Here is a 24,499-nt window from a genome sequence, read left to right on the forward strand (position 1 = left end):
CATGGGTGTCTGCAATGTGCTTCCCCAGGTCGGCAGCGGTACATGCAGAGGGGTCTGTTTGTACCCCCAGGCAGAAACGTGGCATTTTGATGTGGGATGCCTGAGGTTTGCCTCCATAGGGTATTGAACCATGTGAGTCGGGCCAATGGCTGACTGTTCATGTGCTTAAAATTTGAGCTGTCCTGAAGCACCTTTGACATCAGATTTGTTTGATATCTTCTGGCTGAGGTTGGAGGACACTGGGTGTTCGGGTCCTGTAAAAATCCAGCTCGCGGTTTTCAGGGGTGGTTTGGTTTTGAAGGAGGTGTGTTGAAATTCCTGCTTCTGGAAATGTCGAGGTGAATGTTTTCATTGCATCACTGTGCAAGTAGTGTGGTGGGCTCCAAGATGCTATTTTGTCGCCCAAACCTAGCTTTTGGGCTTCCTTCAATAGCATCTGGCACCGTAACTCAAGAGTCTCCATTCAGGAAGTGAATATTTTTAGGCGTTAAAATTGTAAGCCAGACCTAATGTTTTAAAAGGGGAAATTACTGTGTACTGAAGCTTTTCCTAGTGGTGCAAAGGTTCAGACTGCTTAAGAAGTGTTAGTCTGGATGACTTGAAGTGATAGCCATTGAGTTCACTGGAGCATGGATGAGTGGACAAGGAAATGGGGGCAGGAGAGAATAATAGCGGTGTTTGGGGGACACGGTTAAAACTGTCCTGTGGGAGGGAGACATTACACTAGTCTGCTTGAGTGTTTTATCCTCTCATCTGTACTCTTCATTGGGGAATGTGAAGATACGCAGAGAAGCCCTTGGCAGGGAGAGAGGAAAGAGGTATAGTGACTCATTGGCATTGTAAATCACAAACCATCTGCGCTTTTCTAACACATTGTGAATGAGTCAAACAGGGAGGTGTGCAGCTATAGACACATGCAGGTTACTAATGTTTTGTGTTAATTATCGAGCTTCTTTGTCTCTTTTGGGAACTCCATAGACTCCTTCAGTGCTGCTGTCCTGTTGGATGAGGCTGATGCAAGGGATGCTCTCTGAGTCATACAAATAATGATGGCCGGGCATCCCATAAGTCTGCATGTATTGCCTGTCTCATTCAGACCTGACACCCTGGTGACATGGATTTCTTCTCTTTTCTCTTTCCCTCAAATCTAAACTCTTCTGAGAAATGGTCACCAAGTCATCTCCTGGCCTCAGCCCTCGCTTGTCCCCCCCATCAGGTTCTCTGGGCACTTCTCTCTCTGTTTCCTGCTGTGATGTGTGCCACGAGCTGCCTGAGCCAAGGGATGCAGGGCTTTAGGGCTACTTCTTGAGAAATGAAAGGGGTTTTTTTTGAGAAAGCTAGAGCTTATTTCTAGCATGCAGCCATGCAAGAGGGATGACCAGAATGTGCATGTGGCTTTTGTTTTCCCTTTGCACTTCACCTGCAGAAGCATTTGTGAATGCCTTGATGATTTTACTTGAAAAAATTGACACTTAGCTGACTAAAGGCAGGGTACTGTCATTCCCAGAGCAGAAACATTTGCTGAGGGAAACAAGTGGTGTGAGAAGTACTAAAGCAGGAAAACTTCTGCACTGTTCTTTAAGTTTTATAAGCACATGGGAATAAAGAAATCAAATGTCTTGATTCTGTCTTAACTCATATTCTTCCTGCCTTAGAGGCATTTAGTTGTGATAGTGTACCTATAATAACAATAAATCTGAAGCGCGAGAATATATAATAATACATAAAACACATAGTAATAAAATGTATACAGCTGTACCCCATCTAGGGGGCAGTGTCATGGAATGATGGGGGAAGGGGAGCAGATGTTGCTGTTAAGATGTTTGATCTTAACAAATGGGAAACGATTACTTAAAAGTTGCTTAAGCAAAGAGCGCTTCTTTTAACACCCCTCCCTTCCTAGAAAAACTCACTCTTCTAAAGCGTATCTGAAAATAAATTAAGCTGAATATTCAAACAGAATAAACTGGTTTTTTCCTGTGTAAAATCGAAGGTAGATATATCCAGGTTTTACCCATGTAGCTGAAGGTAGTGCCTACAGATGATTTTGGTTTTGTGTCTGTGAGTCTCTTGTCCTCCCACTGCATGGTGCAGGATGAAAACTCCATATGAAGAATTACTTAAATCCAGTGACTTTAATCCAGTCCAATGATGAGGATTCAGTAAGCTGCACAGAAAAATAATTAAACTAATTAGAATGAATGTTTTTATAGTATTTCTATTTCTCTCTTAAGAAATTTGTTTGTCTTTATTTGTCTCTTATGAACATGCAAGTACCCACTCTAGGAGTAAACGCACTGCTGATTAAAGGAGATAATTTTGACAGGGTACATGACTAATCTTTGGAGCTTGCTGCCCCTGGAAGACACCGATGGGGGATGTTGGACAAAGGTTCAGCCCTCCTGGGGTTGTTGAGAACATCTGCTGATGTATCTGGCCGTATCATGCACGGGTGGTTCATATATCTTCTTGCTTGGAAGAGGTCAGTTTATATTTTTCCTTCTGAAAGGGTAGCGCGAGGCCCCAGGAGCACACCCACTAGCACCTTCTGGGTTTGAGCAGGCACAGTCATAGCTGCCACTGGGATTTTGGGTCCCTTTCTGTCCCTGAGCATCTGTGACTCTGGTGGAAGGCACCACCTAAACCATGTGTTCATCAGGACCCTGAAGCAGGTGCCTCTGGCAGAAGCCCATGCTACAAGGAAAATAGATTCTCCTGGACCTCAGATACTGTGTTCAATTTTAGGCCCCTCGGTACAAGGGCACGAGGTTGCTGGAGTGTGTCCAGAGAAGGGCAACAAAGCTGGTGAAGGGTCTGGAGAGCAGGTCTTATGAGGAGTGGCTGAGGGAGCTGGGGTGGTTTAGTCTGGAGAAGAGGAGGCTGAGGGGAGACCTTATTGCTCTCTGGACCCACCTGAAAGAAGGCTGTAGTGAGCTGGGTGTTGCCTATTCTCCCAGGTAACAAGTGACAGGAGAAGAGGAAATGGCCTCAAGCTGCACCAGGGGAGGTTTAGATTGGATATTAGGAAAAATGTCTTTACTGACAGAGTGGTCAGGCACTGGAACAGGCTGCCCAGAGAGGTGGTGGAGTCACCATGCCTGGAGGTGTTCAAAACACATGTAGACATGGCATTTCAGGGAATGGTTTAGGAGGCATGGTAGTGTTGGGTTGACAGTTGGACTCAATCCTAGAGGTCTTTTCCAACCTTAATGATTCTATGATTCAGAAACCAATGGCAGCTGCAGCCCTTGTGTGCCAGTCGTGATTGCCCCATTTTGTGTGCAAGCTGAGGGTTGCCAGCCCTTTTTTTGGAGGAGAAAGCAGTGGCTCAGAAGCAGGGAAACAAACAAGGAAACATGGATTTTGTCCCCACCCCGATGCCCTGGTGCTCTCCCTCCCGCTCATCATTGCCCTGTCTGCTGTGGTGTGTGTCTTCCTGGAGAGGGACCATCTCTGGCTGGACCTGAGATTAAAGCCACTGTCTTGGATGAGACAAGTGACCGTTGCTGCTATATAAATATTGACTCGGGATATGAACCAATCCATAAGGTGATGTTTTTCATCCTGGGTAGGTTATTCTGTTATTTTCCCAAAAAGCAAAAAAGTAAAAATCAGGCCTAATCCAGATTTTAGCAACTAACTTAAGCCTGCATTTAAAAAAGGAAAAAAGTACAAGCCAGTGATTGCAGGGAAATACAGAAAATTCACAGCACAGGATATTCAACTTTCCCTTTTCAGGGAAGGGGTCAGCCACTCACATTCATAAAATGCGCAGCACAGAAAACCTACCATTTTTCCCATGCCTTTGGCTTTGCAGAAGCATGAATGAGAACATTTTAGTCCAAAAGAATAGGGTGTGAGCGGTGTACTCTGAAATATGCCTATTGCATGGTACTGCCTGACACAACCTATTCTGGTATCGCCAGCAGAGGGGTTTTTTTCCAGAACACCTGTGTTTTCCAGAATAAGTTTCTTTATCTCTGTGCAGTCGTCATGTTGCAGCTGAGCTGTTAAAGGCTCTGTAAAGAGGCTGCTTTCACATGGGTTGGCTTAGGTGTGCATTTCTCTAGGGTTTTCTACTCCTGTTGGTGCCTTTTGAAACCCCGTTTCATCCTACCCTCAGCCTATCTCCACCAACAACGCTCATTTTTGTTTTATCTATGTATTTTTACAGAGTCTCTCGGTGGCCGTGCTGTAGGGGTGCAAGGCAGAGGTAGGATGTGTACTGGGTTTGCTTTGCTGCCCCTGTTACAGATGTGTTGACATCCAGTTTCACAGGACGCGTTCCTGGGAGTCAGGAGACCTGGAGGCAGTTTGGTTTACTAATTGCCTTTGAAAGGTGTGATCCTCTGGTCCTTAAAAGAAAGAAAACTTATCAATTGCTGTTTCTCTGTAGACAAAAATTCATGGCCATGGCACCCTGCTACAAACATCATGTGGGGTTTTTTTTTTTCTAATTAGAAATGTCTATACCAACATAGGCGAATTGAAGATGTGTAGCACTTTCAAATTTATTTTTTCACATATCTGCAAAGATTATTGCTGTAACAATCTGTATGCCTGCCCATTAATTGTGTTTTATTCAACTTACAAAGAACTGCAGAAGTGTCGGAGCTCTAGGCTGCTCTGACTTAAATGCTGTTTTAAAAGCTGTGCTCTGTAGTTCACAAAACCTGCCTTTCTTTCTGTGGCTTTCTTTTGCAAATCATTACAGTCCTGATGTATCATGCAGAAATTATTTGCCCCGGTTTGCTTCTGCTTATTCTCCTGCATATAATTAAGCAATGTTTTATCACAGTGGAGAGCAGTGGCATTTTTTGCTGTGCTAGCTGATGTGCTTTTTGATATTACTGTAGCAGCTGCATGCTAAAACCAGTTGTAAGGAAGGAAAAACATCACCCTAGGCATGTTCTTTTTTTGCACCATGAAATGTGTGTCTCACCTCTCATCCTTGGATTTGTAGGAGAATAATAATATTACCGCAACATTAATGAATGCGAGTTCAGCATCTCTGGTAGGGAGCAGGATGATAGCTCTGCTCTGTGCTGCATGTGTTCCTGTTGCTGAAGCCTTCGTGGGTGAAGGTCGTGAGTAGATGGTTGTGGGGGGGTTATGATTCTGTCAAGTAATATAAATTAATTTCTGCTCTCCTCTAAACTCTATAGATATGACTGCTGGGCAGCCACACAGGTTGGAGTCAGGTGTTAAAAGCAGGGATGTTCACAGGGACAAGCACTTTTGAGTCCTGGGGGGAGCCAGGGACCCACAAACTTGGAAGATTACAAGAGGGGGAGGACTGTCATTAAAGCTAGCCAGAAATGAACAGACCCAGTGAGGTCCATCGTGGTGTGGTTGGTGACACGTCCTGGAAGGGGTCATAAATTCTTCAGCTCGGGTATGAATTGGTGGTATCTCCGCTTTAAAAGCAGCCTGCAGTGCTTGCAAGGCAGTGGGCAGCAGGTCCTGGCTGGCATCTGAGGGCAGAGCATGGCATCTGTGTCGAGGTTTGCTGAGATCCCCTTGCTGCGTGATAAAGTGAGATAGTATTCCCCAAAAAAGGAGGGACTGAAAGACTTGTCCGACAAGTCCTTTCTAGTGAGCTCTGGTTGGTCCTGTGCTGTGCACCTCCTGTTAACTCCTGCGGCATCCCCCAGCTGGGGAAGGGGCATGGGAAAGCTGCAAGGAGGAGTTTGTACCTTTGTGGCATTAAACATCATGTTCAGTCATGTGGGAGGTTTTTTGTGGGGTTAGGGTGGTTGCTACTTTTACATTACAAGGGCATAATTTGCTGCTGTTTGTCCTGTGTAGCAGAGGATGCTGTTCATGGAGTCTGGTCTCCTGAGCAGCAAAGCGATAAAATGCTTCCACCCTCTTTAAACATCAGCTGGCCCTTGCAAGTGAACCCCCCTGTATTTCTGTGCTGATCTGCAGCTATCCTCGTGATGGTGGTTTGCCCACTGCTCATTTTCAGATGAGGCCAGGTGCTGGGAGCTTTCTGCTAGCACAGGGCAGAGCAGACGATGCAGTGAGATAAAAAAAATTAGAAATATTTTATTGGCAAATCACACAAGTGTCACTAGTGTGTTTTCTTTGTTTTGTTTTTTACAAAAGTAAGGTATATCTGTGAAAAGTAAAGACCCATTTGCAATGGGTGGGTTCAACCTGTTTCAGCCTCTGTTTTGTTTCTTTCTTCCAGCCAAGGACTGGAAGCAAGATGCAGCATGGAGTAGTGATATTTCTGGTACACTTTTCCATTTCTGCCAAAGTTAAGGTTTTCCCTGCTTTTTAATTTGACATCACTTCAAATTTGGTTGTCTTTGGGCAGCCTTTTTCAGACTCACTCATGTTTTGGGGTATGAGAGAAGGCAGACAGCATTTCACCCTGTCTCTCCATTACCCTACCGCTTCCCCAGACGTGGCTTGTAGGGTTTCGGCCAATGCTTTGTGCAAACCCAACTGCCATGGAAAATTCCTGCTCAGCCACCACCTTGGAGGAGTCCATGTGGGAACAGCACTGCATAAAGAGTTCAATCTCTACCCAAATATTTGCTTTTTGGGGGTGGGGGGGGGGATGGGTGGATATAAAACTAGCTATGTGCACAAGGGAAAGATGGGGAGAGTGAAAATATTTCAATATTCAGCAAGAGAAAGCTTTTTGATATTTTTTTTTCATCCCTTTGATTGAACTGTACAGTTATCTTTTGCTGCTGGAAGGTGGCTTTCCTATACAGGCAAACATTTTCCAGTGCCAGCCAGGCCTAAAAGCATGGTTTATTTTCCCTGTGCAGTCCTCTGCAGTTTCCCCAGTCTGGGGCCAGGCAACCAGGTAGGAAATGTGGCGTTTCCTCAGTTGTGCAGAGTTGCCAAATTAGGTCCTACTTCGTTCTCATGTTGGATGCTCCGCAGCCATTTTAACAGGGATTTGAAAATTAGAGGACTGTGGCTGGGTTATTTTGTTAATTAAACAAATTTCACAAATTAAACAAAACCAGGCTAGGGCCTCACTCGTAACTGCTATGACGTACTTTTTGGGAGATAGGTTTAAAAGAACGTGTTCTTTCTGACCTGTATGCTCCCGTCCTGGATTGCTTTGTTGAAGCAAAGCAAATCGAAAGCTCTTGTTACTGCACACAGGCTCTTTGTGGTTTGTTTTGGACCTCGTTCATGACGGCAGCTGTCTGCTTGGAGCCAAGTGCTGTTGTTTTTTACCTGGTTGCATTTTGCTGTTTTGTGCATCTGCTTATTTAAAAAAAATCAGGTGGAGGGTTTTTGTGTGGGGGTTTTTTTTCTATCCCCTGCTGCATGTAAAGACAAGCAGGAGATGTGGCAGGTGAGCTGGAGGGGTGAGGGCTGCCTTCACTCACCGTGTCCAGGGGGACTGACTGCTTGCGGGGCAGCCACCAGCAGCGCCCCTACACCCCACGCCTGTGGGCACCCCGCAGTGGCAGCAGCCCAAAAAGGAGGTCAGTTGTCCAGGGTCCTGTCCATAATGAAACATAAAGAGTGAACCGAGCTGGCTTTAAGGACAGAGGTTGACCTATCCAAGGTGCAGCCCCATTCACGAGCATCAGATGTGAATTTTGTCCCTCGAAGGGACATGTGCACCATGGACACAGGTCAGACGATGCAGTGTAGCTTAGGTTACCCTCAGGATGTGCTGGTTGCTAAGCTTTGGCTGCTTCTGGGAAGTAACTTCTCTCCCCCTGCCAAAATTTGGGAGTCATCACCAGCTGGAGGACCAGCCCATCTGCAGGTGAAATCCAGAGGTTTGTGGGTCAGGTTTACATTTTTCCTGCCCACTGAACTCCAGCAGAGTGACCATCTGGGAGAGCTGCCTCGCTCCCAAGTCAGAGGAGCTGAAGCAGCACCATTTAGCAGCTTTGTCAGGAACCACATGGTGTATTTAAAGCACTCTGCTGGGGCTTTGACATTCTGGTGACCAGCTCATGTTTGAAAGCTGTGAGATGCTCCTGGTGCTTTCTATGATGTCCTTAGATGAGGTGTGGCAAATGTACGTGGAGCGGCTCCCGGAGGTGTGCATGTCCATCCTCTGTAGCAATTGTGTGTTGATTTATCCCAAATGACATCCTTACCAAAGTCCTGGAGGGGCTGTGGCTTGGAGGTCCCAGTAAACTCTCCTCACTCATGCAAGTGTTGGGTCTCGTTTCCTCCCACTCTTTCAGAGGACAGATTGAAGGGACAAAGATGGTCTCTGGCTAGTAATGATCTTCCCTTGCTTCCCAAAACTGCATGTCTTGGACTGAAACTCATTTGTTTTGTTACAGACCTTCAGAAAGAAACATTTGACTTGGGCTTGATTTCTACAGTGGACAGTGATTCTTGTGTGGCAGAAAAACCTGTTCAGATTGTAGGCTTATGAAAACAGCAGTTAGAAACACAGAAGAACACCATGGAATACAAAATAGAACAGAAGCAACAATCTGTACAGTTTTCTAGTAAAACTGTAGCAGGCAGAATTTTTTGTTCATTCACACATTGGTAACTGATTTGGAGGGACTTTAGCCCTTACTCTGTATCAGAGCATCCTTGCTTGGGGCTGATCCCCATGTCCCCATGAGAGGTGGGAGCTCAGCACAGCAACCCACTGTGGCAGAGAGCTTGCTGAGCTTCCAGAGAACGGGGAGTTAAAAACATTTCGTCTTTTAAGAAACCATTGATTGATTCAAAGTTGTAACCTAGCTGTTTCTCGTTTTCCATTCTTTCTCTCCCATCCCATTCCTTTATCTTTTTTTTCTTAGCTCTTTCTTCCTTGGGGTGGGGGGAGGGCATTCAGTGAAATAAATAAGCCTTGCTCTGTCTTTGATGTCTTTTGATTTTTCTTCCTTTTGCTGATGTTGACATATGAATTTTGCAGAAGGTCATACACCAGAAAAGGAGCAGCCCAGGAACCATGGCTCTGTCCTCATCTCCTCCATCCATTCCCAGGGCACTGCCTTGTGCCTCCCTTCCCTCGTCTATGGAAAATCCATCACAAGCGCAGTGGGATCTGCAGGGTAGGGTGAGGTGACCCAATCACCTTTGCCCCGTTTCCAGCACCAGCCAGGCTTACACAGCCCATTATGCCCCCTTCTCACACCTTTTGGCCCTTTTCGGCCAGATTTGTTACAAGGGAAGAAGCTTCAAAGGTAATTGAATTCTCTGCCAGCACCTTTTGGCCCGTTTCAGCCAGGTTTGTCACAAGGGAAGAAGCTTCAAAGATAATTAATTCTCTGCCAGCATCATTAAGAATGGGTGGCCAGGAAGATGGGCTTTTGGACAGTTGCATGTTTGTCTCTAATTTCTGATCCTGTCAGCAGTGGGACACAGCAAGCCACAGATCACAGCCAAAATACTGTGTGGGAGAATGATTGTGAGGGGAAGTAGAAGAGAATTTTGAAGGAATATGGGGAAATAATAGAGAATATTCAGTGTAATCCAGTTTAAAGGTCAGTCAGCACAAATCTGTAGAAAACCAGGCATCGTTTATTCACTGTTCATCTGCTTGCTTTATTATTAAAAGGGAGGATAAAAGAAAACAGAAGAGATGTTGGCTAAGAGGTGCTAATGCTTTGGGAAATGACAATGTTCGTGATCCCAGGTTAGATGGAAATGGCACTTTGTCATCCTGACCGAGCCAGATGCTTGAGGCAGAGTCCTAAGCCCACAGGCAGCCTTATCCCTGTTCCATGCAGCTGAGCAAAGATGCCCCATTTCCCAAAGAAGTGCCTGGAGCTTAAATGCACCCTTGAAAGTCAACCAGATGCTCCAGTGCTTCACTGAATTGGAGCGAGTGTGTAGGAGCATCCCCGGTCTCTGTCAGGGCTGGGAGGTGCAGAGGTAGTGATGACTATGAACGCAGAGCACCGAGAAGTTATGCTGGCTCATCTGCAACATAGCAAAGAGTGTTTCTGCACAGCATCTCCTCTGCTGTGTGTTTAGTGTTTCACAGCTTGTGTTTTGTGGGAGCCTTACCTGTGAAGGTGCTTTGTGGAGAATTCATGTATGACATGTGCGAAGAATTGCTTCATGCTGGCTTTTGAGTACATGGTGCTGGAAGCTGCCATTGCTACTCTTAGCCCCAGCTGGAGCTGCTTCCTCTGGCAGTATATCATTTTGGGTTTCCATATATACAGGAGTGGTATGATCTGTGACAGGCAGAGTAGCAGAAATACACTCTAGAGACTTGCAAAGTATTCATCAGCTGCAAACAGAACTCAGAAGTTAGCAGCTGCTTTTACAGCTACTATTTCTGGATCTTATGCCAATGCACAAGTGAGAAGAGCAGGTTCAGGGAGAGCACTGAGGTGGTTATAAACTGTCTGCTGATGTGGGATCTGTCCAGATGTAACTGCAGTGGGATTTTATCTTGTTTGATCTTCATGTCTGCTGGGTACTGGATGCAGCTCGTTATTTATGAGTAGTCCAATGGTGATCAAAAGAGACTTCAGGGCCTTGGCATGGTTGATAAGGGAATTCGGAGCACAGGATATTTTTTCCTCTCTCTTTCCAGTTGCAGGCAGCGACTTTGGAAGAAACAGACGGGCCCAGTCTATTAATACATAGCTCCATGGCTGGAGTCACAACCACAATTTTGGGTTTTTTAATAATGGGATGGCCTACATGGCACCAGGCTTGCTGGTACAGATGGGATTCACCTTTCTCCAAGAGGGAAGAGGATCTTTGCTCACAAGCTAGCAGGGCTCATTGACAGGGCTTTAAACTAGACTTGAAGGGGGAGGATGATAATACCAGGCTTGCCCATGATAAGCTGTAGGATGACATGCCAAGGTTAGAGGGACAAGATGCCAGTTAGGGCCCTCAGCCGGATTCTCTGAGACATGCTGGCTACACTGGAGCACACTTGAAGTCTTATGGAGATGAGCCAGGGGCTCCTGAGGTAGTTGGAGCCAACAGGGAAACACCAGTGAAATACCTCAAAGGAATTAAGGGGTGTTCCTCTAAGAAGGTGACATGATTGACAGCCCACCTGAAGTGCCTCTACACCAATGCACGCAGCATGGGCAACGAACAGGAGAGTTGGAAGCCATCGTGCTGCTAGAAAGCTATGACCTAATTGCCATTACTGAAACTTGGTGGGATGAATCCCATGACTGGAGAGCAGCTATCGATGGCTACAGGCTGTTCAGAAGGGACAGGCGAGGAAGGAGGGGTGGAGGTGTTGCCTTCTACATCAAGAAACAGATAGAGTGTGAAGAGCTGTCTCTGAAAAATAGCCACAAGCAGGGTGAAAGCTTATGGGTAAGAATTAGAGACCAAGGCAACAAAGGGAACGTGTGGTTGGTGTCTACTACAGGCCACCCGATCAAGGGGAGCCTACTGACAAAACCTTCTTACTCCAGTTACAGGAGGCTTCGCACTCACAGGCTCTTGTCCTGCTGAGGGACTTCAACCACCCCAACCTCTGCTGGAAAAGTAGCACGGCGAGCTGTAGGCAATCAAGCAGACTTCTGGAATGCATTGAGGAAAACTTCTTAGGCCAGGTAGTAGACAACTTGACCAGAGAAGATGCGATATTGGACCCAACGGTCTATAACACAAGTGAGCTAACCGGTGTCATCCAGACTGGAGGCAGCCTGGGCTGCAGTGATCATGCACTGTTGGAGTCTGCAGTCCTGGGGGACATGGGTCAGGCAAAGAGTAAAGTGAGCACCCTGAATTTTAGGAAAGCAAAATTCCAGCTGTTCAAGGAATTAGACAATAGGACCCCCTGGGAAACTGCCCTCAAGGACAAGGGAGCAGGACAGAACTGGTAGATCTTTGAGGATGCTTTCCATAGGGTGCAAGAGCCCTCAATCTCCAGGTGTAAGAAATCAAGCAAGGAAGGCAAGAGGCTGGCATGGCTGAGTCAAGACCTGCTGGTCAAACTAAAGGACAAGAAGGAATCACACAGGCAGTGGAAGCAGGGACAGGTATCCTGGGAAGAGTATAGGGAAGCTGCCTGGTTGTGTAGGGATGGGGTCAGGAGGGACAAGGCACAGCTGGAGCTGAACTTGGCAAGGGATGTAAAGAATAATAAGAAGGGCTTCTACAGGTATGTCAGCCAGAAGAGGAAGGACAGAGAAAGCATACCCCGGCCCCCATGAGGAAGACTGGAAAAGTGGTAACAATGGATGAGGAGAAGGTTGAGCTATTCAATGACTTTTTTGCCTTAGCCTTCACTGGCAGCCTCTCTTCCCACCCCTCTCGAGTGGGTGGACTGCAAGATGGGGTCTGTGAGAGCAAGGTCTTTCACATTGTAAGAGAAGATGAGGTTTGTGACCACCTGAGGAACCTGAACATACACAAGTCTGTGGGACCTGAGGAGATACATCCCAGAGTCCTGAGGGAATTGGCTGATGTAGTTGCCAAGCCACTCTCCATGATATTTGAAAAGTCACGGCAGTCAGGTGAGGTCCCTGGGCACTGGAAAAAGGGAAATGACATTGCACCCATTTTTAAAAAGGGTAGAAAGGAGGATCCTGGGAACTACCGACATGTCAGCCTCACCTCTGGGAAGATCATGGAACAGATCCTCCTAGAAGCTATGCTAAGACACATGGAGGATAGGAAGGTGATTTGAGACAGCCTTAAGAGACCCTTGGCTTCACCAAGGGCAAGTCCTGCCCGACCAACCTAATGGCCTTCTCTGATGGAGTGACTGCATCAGTGGACAAGGGAAGAGCTACGGATCTTGTCTCTGTGGACTTCTGTAACGCCTTTGACACAGTGACCCCCAACATCCTTCTCTCTAAACTGGAGAGATGGATTTGATGCATGGACTGTTTGATGGATGAGGAATTGGTTGGATGGTCACATCCAGAGGGTAGTGATCAACAGCAAAATGTCCAGATGGAGACCGGTGGCAAGTGGTGTCCCTCAGGAGTCTATAATTGTATTGTACTGTTTAATATCTTCATCAACGACATGGACAGTGAGATCAAGTGCACCCTCAGCACCTGTTGGAGCAGGTACAGAGGAGGGCCACAGAAATGATCTGAGGGATGGAACACCTCTCCTCTGAGGACAGGCTGAGAGAGTTGGGATTTTTTTAGCCTGGAGAAGAGAAGGTTGCGGGGAGACTTTATTGCAGCCTTTCAGTACTTAAAGGGGGCTTATAAGAAAGATGGGGACAAACTTTTTAGTAGGGCCTGTTGCAATAGGACAAGGGGTGATGGTTTTAAAGTAGACTGGATATAAGGAAGGAATTTTTTACAGTGAGGGTGGTGAAACACTGGCACAGGTTGCCCATAAAAGGTGGTAGATGCCCCACCTCTGGAAACATTCATGGTCAGGTTGGACGGGGCTCTGAGCAACCTGATCTAGTTGAAGATGTCCCTGCTCACTGCAGGGGGATTGGACTAGATGACCTTTAAAGGTCCTTCCAACCCAAACTATTCTATGATTTACAAGTTTCACAATGAGAAAATCCGTGTTTGGTTAGGCATGAGATCACAGAATCACAAAATGGATTGGGTTGTAAAGGACCTTTAAAGATTATCTCATCCAACCCCCCTGACAGGGACGGGGACATCTTTCCTTAGATGTCTAGTTCAGCTTCTCCATTTAATATGCTTCTACAAAAATTGGTGCAGGACTTACCTACTCTGCAAATGCCCATTTTCCATCCTCCTCCAGTCTGTAAATGCTGGTGCCTCCCCCCAACCCATCACAAGGACTCCTTGATTGTAAAAGATTATTTTTCCATCAGGCCTGGAAGTATTACAAATCCAGAGCCCACTTGATTGGGAAGAGTAGCAAGTTGGAGTTAAGCATTTATTAGAAAAGGCATCTTCTCAGATAGGGAATTGACATCAGTTTCTTGTATATTGATGCCAGTTATGGCAATTAAATTCCTCTCCCTCCACCCACCCTGATGAGTGCAGGTAGACTGTAAGACAGCTGGTGTAGTTTTCCTTTGTGGTTGTGCTGACTGATGTCGACTTCAGATCCTTTTAAAAACGTGTTTTATGGAATTCTTACATTTGGGAATGTCCAAGACCACTTCAACATATGAATCATGCTTTAAAATGCATTCTTTTAATTCTGTATCGAGTGAAGCGCATAGATCAGGGCTTGATGGGAATATCAGCAGGGTCACAGGAAGGGACCCTGCCTAAAAGGGATCTAAGGACTTCAGTGACCTTTGCTAGCTACCTCTGTCAATACTGAGTGAAAAGTGGTGTTTTAAGGAAACCTTTGTCCCAGAAAAGTCTTGATAGGTGTCCATAGATTTGCTGCAGTTTCTTTGAACCCACCTCTCATCAAGACACGGACCTTTGAAAATGTTGATTTGCATTAACTCTTCTTTCTGCCTTTACTTTTACAGCCAAGACAGGCCCTATAGCTTTATTTAGAAATCACCCATCATTAGTAACCACAGTCGTTTAGTAGACATATTTACAAGGTAAGTAACAGTGGGAAGTAATTAAGTTTAATATAAATCACACTCAATTTCAAATCTGCAGCCTTCAAAATAATAATTAATAGAAACTGCTGCTTCTATAAAAAGATACAGTATTTATAGCAGTATCTCCTTTCTTTTCCAGCTAAACACATCGAGTCTAGTGGAGATTAAATTCCCCAGTCTGTTCACCCTGTTTGTTTCAAAGCCATTTTCTACCCGTGGCACACTTCACTGCAAATTATCCACTGCTTTTATTCTTTGTGGGAAGATTTTTTTTTTTTACTGTTAGGTTGACAACGGTAGGGAGGAAGAGTTCAGCGTTGTCCAAAATGGCCTTGTAAAGGCACATATCTTCAGCTGTATCTTTTTGCTAAATCTGTGTTTGATAGATCAGTGCCTAATGGCATGTGCTTTGTTTCACAGGTGTCATGCAGCTGACAGTCTGCTGGTGGAGCTGATGGTCACAGCTGGGGCAGAAATTCTTCATTAAACAGAACAAGGAAGGTTGGAGCTATTTGCAAAATCTTCTGAGTTGATCACTCACGCTGTCAAAAAAAGTCACCATTTGGGACGACAGCCTGCTGCCAGCGGTTGCCATGGCTAGCAAAAGAAAGTCAACAACTCCCTGTATGGTGCGAACTTCTGAAGTCATGGAGCAGGAAGGCTCTGAGAGCATAGAGGCTCCTAAAGAGAAGGGGACTGGTGCACCACAGCAGGACTTCAAAAAAAATTGGCCTTCAGAAAGCTCAGTCAAAGACTGCGAAGTGGTTGAGGCAAAGCCCCCAGCTGAAAATCAGTCTAAGAAACCCCAGGGTGGTTATGAGTGTAAATACTGCCCTTATTCAACACAAAACTTAAATGAATTTACAGAGCATGTTGACACTCAGCATCCTAATGTCATTCTCAACCCCCTGTATGTCTGTGCTGAATGCAACTTCACAACCAAGAAATACGATTCTTTATCTGACCACAACACAAAATACCACCCAGGAGAGACTAACTTTAAACTGAAATTAATTAAGCGCAATAATCAGACTGTTTTAGAGCAGTCCATTGAGACCACCGCTAACGATGTCACTGTCACAAGTGGCGGGCTAGAAAATGCAGAGTGTGATGATTCGCTTCATGGGGGAATTAATGCAAGTAAAGCACCAGTGATGAAATTGGGAAAGCCTAAAGGGGAAACCAAGAAGGGTCCCAAAAAACCAGAAGAGGGTGTTATGGACAACCATGTGGATGCCACTCTCCCCCGCATCATAACTGAAGCCACTGAAGCTATTGCTTGTATCAATGGAGACCTCCTTCATGATGTGTTAGCCCATGTTATGCCCTCTGTACAGCTGCCGCCAAATATTAACCTTGTCCCCAAGGTCCCAGTACCTCTGAACAGTACCAAATACAACTCTGCACTGGACACTAATGCAACCATGATCAACTCCTTTAATAAATTTCCTTACCCAACGCAAGCAGAGTTGTCGTGGTTGACAGCAGCGTCAAAACATCCAGAAGAACAAATCCGAATCTGGTTTGCTACGCAACGTTTGAAGCATGGTATAAGTTGGTCTCCTGAAGAAGTGGAGGAGGCAAGGAAGAAGATGTTCAATGGTACTATCCAGGCGGTTCCCCAAACCATTACCGTCCTGCCAGCTCCTTTGACAACTGCAAAAATGCCCCAGCCCATCATCCAGACAGCTTTGCCTTGTCAGATACTGGGCCAGACTGGTCTGGTTTTGACTCCCGTGTCAAATGGTTCAACCGTTTCTTGTTCACCAATTACACTTGCTGTTGCCCCGAACCAGGGGCAAAAGAGGACAATACAGACCTTGTCAAGTGCCCCAGAGGCCAAGCGTCCTCACGTAGTTCAGGTGCCTGAGCTTCCTGCTAAGCTGACCACAGTACCACTGACGCCAGCCAGTGAACGGAAAAAGACAAAGGAGCAGATAGCAGAGCTGAAGGCCAGTTTCATGGCAAGCCAGTTTCCCGATGATGCTGAAGTCTACCGGCTGATAGAGGCAACAGGTCTCTCCAGAAGCGAGATCAAGAAGTGGTTCAGCGACCACAGGTACAGAAGTCAAAGGGGCATTGTCCACATCCCCGGCGATGCTTTAGGGAAAGATCAAATAGCACCTTCAGCTGGTCGACACGGCCGTTCATTTCACCCATACACAGATTTTACTCCCCAGAGATTGAAAGAGAAAACCCAAGAGCAGCTTAAGGCCCTTGAGGAAAGTTTCCTAAGATGTTCTTTTCCTACCCAAGGAGAATTGGACAGGCTACGAGTGGAGACTAAACTGAGTAGGAGGGAGATAGATTCATGGTTCTCTGAGCGGAGGAAGATAAGGGACAGCATGGAGCAAGCTGTCTTGGACTCAATGGGATCATACAGAAAAATTAAAGAACAAGGAACTCCCAACGGTGCAATAAGCCAGGCAGAACTGCTGAGTAGCTCCCAGCTCCCTGGTTCTTTATCTGGGTCCTCCACCACACTTAAGAAAACTCAAGAGCAGATTCACCTACTGAAAAGCACATTTGCAAGGACCCAGTGGCCATCGCCCCAGGAGTATGACCAGTTAGCATCTCAGACTGGGCTCACAAGAACTGAAATAGTTCGCTGGTTCAAGGAAAACCGGTCTTCACTAAGAACAGGGTCGCTTAAATGGATTGACCAGTACCAGCAGCAGTATGTTGTTGATGGTCATAACGAGCAAAGCCAGAAAAAGGGATCAAAACACATTGAGAGTCCAAAGAATGGTAATGAGGTGTCTCGGCAGCATTACCAGGAGCATAAAAAACTGAATGAAGAGAATGGGGGGAAACTAGTGGTGAGAGCAAAAAGAGACTGCGAACCACTGAAAGACTCTTTGTTGGGGAATCAAGCAGAGGGTACGGACAGGTTGGAGTGCAACAGCCACGACGGCCACGGCAGTGAGGAGAACGAGGAGCCCACAGAGGTCAACTGGGTGGAGGTAACAGTGGGTGAGGATGATGCTGCATCAGACTGTACAGACAGCTGGAGTCAAACAGTACCTGAAGGCCAGGCAGAGCTGGCAGACTTTGACTCTGAAAGTATATCTGGAGACAATTCCCACGTATAGACAGGTAATGCTGATGGTGCCTTGTTTCTCTGAGCCTGCCTCTGTCTGGGTGTGCTTCCAGCATCTTGTAGCCCCTCTTCAGTATAAATCCCTGGAGCCCATCCCTGCCGGATCCTTGTGCCCGCTGGATGCCTGAACAAAAGGGAGACCCATCCTGCTTGTAAATTAAAGCAACTGCATGGTAGGGGAGGGGTTACTGCTGTTTGCCTTGTTTCTTGTCTCCTTGTGGGTCAAGGCCTGGATAAGGGAGGTTTTTTTCTTGGGGTTTTTTTTTTTTTGGCAGTAAGTGATTAAACCTTAAACTTCCTGCCTTGAAATGACCTATGTAACCTCTGCAGTACTTGATGTAAAACATACCAGCTGAGCCACGTGAAGAAATAGTAACACTAGTTGCTAATATCCACCTTGCTAACAGATCGTTGATCTCCCATGAATAGAGGCTGTGCCTGTTTTTGCACCTCTGGTCCTTCCTTTGCAGCATCCTGCCCTGCGTAGAATAAAAGGTCACTCGCTGGGGGAAGGGCCCAGGACAGAGATGCTTCTTTATGCAACAGCAAGCCCCCCCCCAAAAAAAAAAAAATTGTGGGGACTGAAGTGGCTCATGCAAATGTGCTCTCTTCCTCTTGCAGGTGAGAACTGTCTCCAGCCTGCTTTGTTCTGCTTGCTCACTCTAGAGGCTTAGGAAATGCCCCAGACTAAGCTGTGTGGGTGTTATAGCAGCTCCTCTTCAAAGGATGTTGAATTTAAAAGCAAGCTTCAGGGCCTTTCTTTAAGGGGGTTTTATACGATCTTTCACAATGTGAAAGGACATGTTATTTGGCGACCTGAAGCCTGTTTCTGACCGCAGTTGCACAGGTATAAATCTGGAGGAAGCCCTGTCAGCATTTCTTGCCTCGCATGTTGAATTGAGTTCACTGGAGCCTGTAACATTTTGTGCTCAATATAACTGAGTCTGCCGCTCCCAAACTGGAGTTTCCTTAAGCTAGAGCTTATGCCACAGAAAGCTCAGCACCCTGCATTAACAGCCACAGTGTGAAACACCTATTTTAGAAAGAGTTAGTAGTTTTCTGATGTCTAATAAGTTTAATATACTCAAGCATTTAAAGAAACAGAATTTTTTTTAAATAATCTTTTTTTAAAAAAAGGAAATATAAAAGCCAGGACCATAGAAGTCCCTTGGCACTTGCAAGGAAGACTCTTATTCTTGCAGCTGGCAGTGCTTGAATTGAACTACTACCTGTTGCAGAGGTGCATTTTTCTTAGCGAGCCCTGCTGGCTAGCTTAGAGCCCTCCACTTTCTCCTTGTAAAATACCTGTCCAAAAGTCTCCTGGACATTTTCTCCGAGTTGAAGAGGGAAGCCCTGCAGTAGTTTTGTTTAGAATTATGAATTGTGTCAGCTAATTTTGAGAAATGTTATCACAGCACCTGTATCATAAAGAATTGTTAAGCTCCAGAGTGCAGTGCAAAGCACTGTCCTGCGTTATGCTTGCAGAAGTTGGTAATTAGGATGTGAGGAGAAGGTGGTGCTACCTGTGTGGCAGAGGCAGAGATTAAAGGAGGAAGGACATGGGAGCATGAGTCGGCGGCACGCTGGGGTGCTGCTGTTGTGCAGCCACGTAAGAAAGGAGAGCCAGGATCTGATCTCCCTTTTAAAATCAAATGCGTGATGAGTAAATGCATTGTGGGATTTTTTTTTTTTTTCAGGGTTGTTATTGCAGATCATTTCCCCCTTCCAGCTATACACATTTGTACTGAGGAGAGGGAGCAGACAAGGGGCTAGGAGAGGGAGTGGGCAGGAGGGGGGTGGGGGTCGCCTGAAACCACTGTTTCTTACAAATCTCTTGTAATGTGAAACCCAGCTCTGCAGCAACCTGCTTCCAGCGGCATAGGTTTGGTGCCTGCGTTTTTGTGCTTGTGAGCAGTGTAGGGTATGTTGGTGTGAACCTCCTGCCTTCGTGCCCTGGCCCAAGTGCTGGCTGTAAAGCTCCAGGGCTGTGGAGGTGCTCGAGTGTTACCAGAGAGGAATTTTATTAAGAACTTTGATCTCAGTTAAACTTTCACTGGGTTATCCTTTTGATGAGGAGCTTTCTGGTGGCTGGTTGTAAAATACACCTATTGAGAAGAGACGCACCGGATCAGGGCTGCTGCTGTGAAGACCATGCATTTTGTCCTCTGCTTTCTGCCTGTTCTCAGCGTGCTGCCTGGGGACTTGACAAAATTCCCAAGTCTGTTTCTCTTTCATTTTCCTTTATTCTCCCTGTAAGTCTCAGCTCAGAAACACAAGTGCCTGCTTTCTAGTGCCTGCATGAAGGCATTGTCACAGGTGTTGTGACACAAAAGCTAGAAGCTTTATACCCCCTGCTGATGGGACCCATGGAAAAATCCCAGCTACTGGCTCCTTTTCCTTCAGGATAAGCTTTCATTCTTATCTTTGTGAAGCTTTTAGCTAGAACTTTGGTGTTAAATTAATAAGGCATTATCTTAGCTGACAGCCAGGGTATAACTCAAAAGCAAAGACTGCAGAAGACCTGATGGAGAGCTTTTTTCTGCCTGCTGTCATACAAAAGTCTGATTTTTTCATAACTTCATACTCCTTGGTACATTAGAGGGGTCATGTCACTGTCCAGGCCACTCATAAAAGGTGGACTGAAGAGCTGATGAGGGGCTGCTTCTCTTGACTCTCACACAGCCCCAGGTATTATGTGAAACTTGCTGCTGAACCCTACATTGAGCAGAAACCTGCTCCTTTGATATTCATGGTGTTGCTATTTTCTCAGCTTGATGTAGGTTAAAGTGAATATTTTTTAGTGGTAGATCTCTGTGCTCCTGTTGTTAGCTGAATTTGTGTAGCTTCTGTAGAACCTGAGCTCTTCCAGACCATCTCGGTCACTCTCTGTTCTGGTGTGTAGCTTTAGGAGTTTCTTAAACTATTAGGGAGTATTTATGTTACAACCTAGACAGGCCTCATGCCTTAGAAGATGGAGTTTTTCAGAACTGTTCTGTGTTCAGCAGATTCTGCTGCCGCTGCAGCTTGTGGGAGTTCCATGAGCGCCTCAGCGAGGGCAGGATTCACACCAGGCTCTGAAATACCATCCCTGGATTAAGAAAAGGCTCTATTACTAAGTCTATATCTGAAGCTTTTGGCAAAATTGGATTTATTCCATGGAGGTCAGGCTTCCTGAACAGGGAGGCTGGGAGACCTGTCCCCAGAGGATACCAGGGCCTTCAAGATGTTGAGTGGCTGCTGTAGGGTGCACTAAAGGCATCGCTGAACATGCTTCAGATGCTGCCTGATGAAGCCTCTTGTAACGAGGCCCAATTGCTCTATCAAGAGAGTGCTTTAACTCCCTTTCCATCAATAGAGATATTCCTGCCTTCCAACAGGACAAGTCAAAATTAGGTCTCTTGTCCTCATTTGCACCAGCCTGACAAACAGAAACCGGTCCTGAATTAAATACAGCAAATGGCAGCTCAGACATGAGAGCAGGACCAGAGCGTGCCAGAACGGTTGGCTGCTACCGCTGGCTTTCTTCACAGCGTTGTCTCCCCATGGGATTTTCCCAAGGTCAGTATTTCCTCAGCCCAGAGCTTTTGGGTTTTTTTCTCTCAGAAGCATACTTTTTTACCCCACCACCACCTTTGCCGTCGTAAACTTTCTTTTTTAGAGCTGTCTCATGACCTCCATTTTAAGCCCAAACCCTGCAAGATATAGGCACCAAAGTCCATGGCTCACAGTGGGAGTGAGGTAGGTGGACACCACAGGAGATGCATGCCCTGGCTTCTAATGGCTGTGACCACTGCTCTTTAGAGATCTGCCAAAGGAAAACCATGCCTGGGAGTTACACAGCAGGAAAAAAAAAAAGTCTGAAGGAAGTCACCCCTTGCTTCTGTTTTATGCATCGTATTAGGTATCAAACGTGGTCTGGGTCCTCTTGGAGCCTCCAACCCCTTTTGCACCCCTGTGGGAGCTGAGATCCCTCACTTGCTGGTGGTCCAGTGCATTCCTCAGTGTCTGAAACTGGTAAAAGTGAACAGCACTGGGGTTTTCCTCCCTTTCTGTCCAAGTTCTCGTTTTTCTTGTGGTTTAGGATTTTATCCATAAAGCTAGCTGTAGTGCCCAGTACTAGCGTTGGGCTCCAAGGCACCATCCTGATGTCAGTGTGGGATTGACCAGTGGTTTTTGCAGAACTCGGGTTACCCTAAAGCATTTCAGGGAGTGAGGCCAAAGTGTGGAGGACTCACCATTTCCCCTGAAACCAGTGAGGTGTTTTGAAGACCCAAACTATAATGCAGTGAAGGACTTCAGAGGGGGAAGCAAACCCAACACAATTTAAATTTTCCAGTGACTTAGGAGGAGCAAGGGGCTGTTTGAGGAAAGGTCACGAGGATGGGGAAGACCTTTGCCTTTGGTGTTGGTGCAAGCCTGTACCCTTTTACTGGGCTCAACTGCATTGCTTTCTGCGTTGCAGATGCCAGGCAGAGCTTGCTGCTTTTGTAGGAAATAACAGACCTGGTAGCAATATTCATGAAAGCTGTGAAATAACAGGTTAGTTCAGGTTTCGGTAAGCATTGCTGCAGGATGGGAGGTGAGGATGGTGCAGGAAGGCCACCTCGTGCTGCTGTGTGCAGCTCCAGCCTGCGTGGGTGCTTGCACTTCTTGCATGTTTACACCTCAATGGAAAAAAACATGCTGAACATAATCCCTGTCATAGAGCCCTTGCTCTGTGCTGGGAACTGGGGATATGTGTAGGTGGGTGAGCATTTGAAGGTTGGTTTTTCTCAGGTTATTTTTTAATCTCTGGTCTATGGTGCAGCCTTTATGTAGGTGCAGGAGCCATAGCAGAGCCGAGGAGCTGCTCTGCGGAGCACAGACACATGCAATTTTTTCCATTGTCTTGCAGTTTGTATAATTATTTTCTAAAGTTATGCAAAAGAAGTATTTAATGAGAGGACTTACCGGGGAAGAAATACCTGAAGTCTTCTTGCCTTTAGCACCATCTGTCCTGCGGTAGCAAAGTGGCTGCCCCCAACCCACATGCACATCGTCTTTGAGCCAGCATGAGGACCTGCCCGAGGTGTATAGTAGTGAGGGATCAGCAGAGTTAAGGCTGGGATGTATGTCTCTGTTAGAAATCTCTAGGGGTTATTAGCTCGGTGTTTTAAACAGCAAAAATCTGGCACCCTACTGCAGCGCCAGGCTGTGATAGGGATAGGCTTCAGGGTGCGGTTAATACAAAATACAGAGGCCGCGTGTGCAGGGATGTAAACTGGACACCGTGTTAGCTGACAGTTTAAATAGTTGTTCATAGTGCCTTCAAAAATAATATGCTGCTTTTATAATTTTTGCAGGGATACTCCTCAGCTGCACTGTCCTGACGTTGAAGGGGAAATGCTGTCTGAAAATAGAAGAAAACTCTATTTTCCTGCCTGGGGTGAGATAGTGTATTGCAACTCCAAGTCTCAAACCGCACTTGCGGAGGCACAGCAAGAAATACTCTCATGGAGCATCATCATGGGATGGTTTATAGTGCCAAAGTCCTACTACTGCATTAAAAAAGAAAAGAAAGAAAGAGAAAAGGGTCCTTGTACATAGGTTTCTCCTTAGCTTCTTTCCCACCCACTTTCCTCCCCAGCCTCTTCCTCTACTGGAGCAGATTTTTACAACGTGGAAATTTTGTTAACTTTTTAATAGGTGCAAGTCATTCTTGCATATAATTCCACTGCAAAATTTGGGGGTTAGTTTGGGGGAGGGAAGCATCTTTTGTGGGGGAGGGAGAGGAGAATTTTTTCTGAAGTGTTTTAAGACAGATTTACAATATTTTGGAGTCTCATTGGTGCAGACCAACATCTGAGCCCAGATCCCCACCCCAGTTTACATTTCAGCCCACTTAAATGCATTACGGGGTTGGGGAGGGTCGTCCTGGAGTGGTTGGGATCTTTTTTTTTCTTGTTGTTTTGACTTTTTTGTTTTGTTTTATGGCCACCTGCTACTGGTTGAAGTATTTAAATCTCAGCTTTTTTGTGCTACTACAAGGCAAGTCTTCTCCAGCTCTTGTACTTCACTTTTCACAAGCCAGTCCTGGCCATGGGTCTCTGAAGATTTGGCTAGAATGCCTTTCCTTTTGGTTTTATTTTTTTTTTTTTAGCACTTTTTGTTTAAACGTGCCGTACAACCCCCAGAGGGGTTGGAGCGAGGAAATTAAGACGCTTCATAATCTGAAATCATTTGTATTTCTTCAGCTGGTAAAACGATGGATGCCGTAACCAACAGTCTGCCCTCCAGCTTTAGATGTTGTAGCGCACAACAGGAATTTCTGATTAATCCTTTCCACTAAATTCTTAGATCAATCCTAGGTTCCTGAGTGCACTTTTTTTCAAATACTGCTAATTTGGATTTGTGCGGGGGTGTCTGTCCACGCACGTGTGAGGAGGAGGAGGAGGGAGGGCGGGAGCGTGGGTGCGTAGGCAAGCAGGTGCAAGAGCCGTCCGGTGCGTTCCTCTGATCAGCTGGGTTCGGGAAACTTACCCACCTTTCAATACGCTGCACAAATACAGTGCTAGGGAGTTTGAATAAATCCAACTTTTCTAACTTGTTGCTCATTTGTTGTAACTCAATAAAACAAAGGCTAAACATTTTGGTAACCTTTTTCTCGTATCTTATTTTTTTTTTAATTTATTTATTTTATTCCCTTTAAAACCTAAACTTGGACCCCACTAGCTCTCTTTGGGGCACAGGAGCTCAGTGTCTTTAGAGCCATGATTAGGGTTTTAATGGGGTTTGCAGTAATCGGCTCGGCAAACACTAACCAGATTAAAATTAACTTGGTGAACTACTGCTGTTTACTTCCCCGGTGCTAGGCAGCTGTTCCCTGTGCCAGGGAGTTGGATAGCGCCTGGGAATGGAGATTTGGGGGCACCTTTATTTTGGTTGCAAGCACAACTCGATGAATGAAACTGTCCCCATGATTACCCATATAGAATTATTTTTATTAGTCATCA

The 24,499-nt window shown here is 45.9% G+C and overlaps 1 protein-coding gene across 5 annotated transcripts in view; it reads left to right on the forward strand.

Annotated features, from left to right (window-relative positions):
* The window catches only part of ZHX2 (zinc fingers and homeoboxes 2), an 84,580-nt gene extending 60,443 nt beyond the window's left edge, over window positions 1–24,137 (forward strand). For all 5 annotated transcript variants that reach the window (XM_075085713.1, XM_075085712.1, XM_075085715.1 and 2 more), the window contains 2 exons: window positions 14,828–17,503; window positions 22,850–24,137. In XM_075085713.1, the coding sequence (XP_074941814.1) occupies window positions 15,001–17,499 (2,499 nt within the window). In that variant the 5' untranslated portion in view covers window positions 14,828–15,000 and the 3' untranslated portion in view covers window positions 17,500–17,503; window positions 22,850–24,137. The remainder of the gene's footprint in view (window positions 1–14,827; window positions 17,504–22,849) is intronic.
* Window positions 24,138–24,499: the final 362 nt, after the last annotated feature.

Source organism: Phalacrocorax aristotelis, chromosome 2, assembly GCF_949628215.1.
Source record: "Phalacrocorax aristotelis chromosome 2, bGulAri2.1, whole genome shotgun sequence".
Taxonomy (NCBI): Eukaryota; Metazoa; Chordata; class Aves; order Suliformes; family Phalacrocoracidae; genus Phalacrocorax; species Phalacrocorax aristotelis.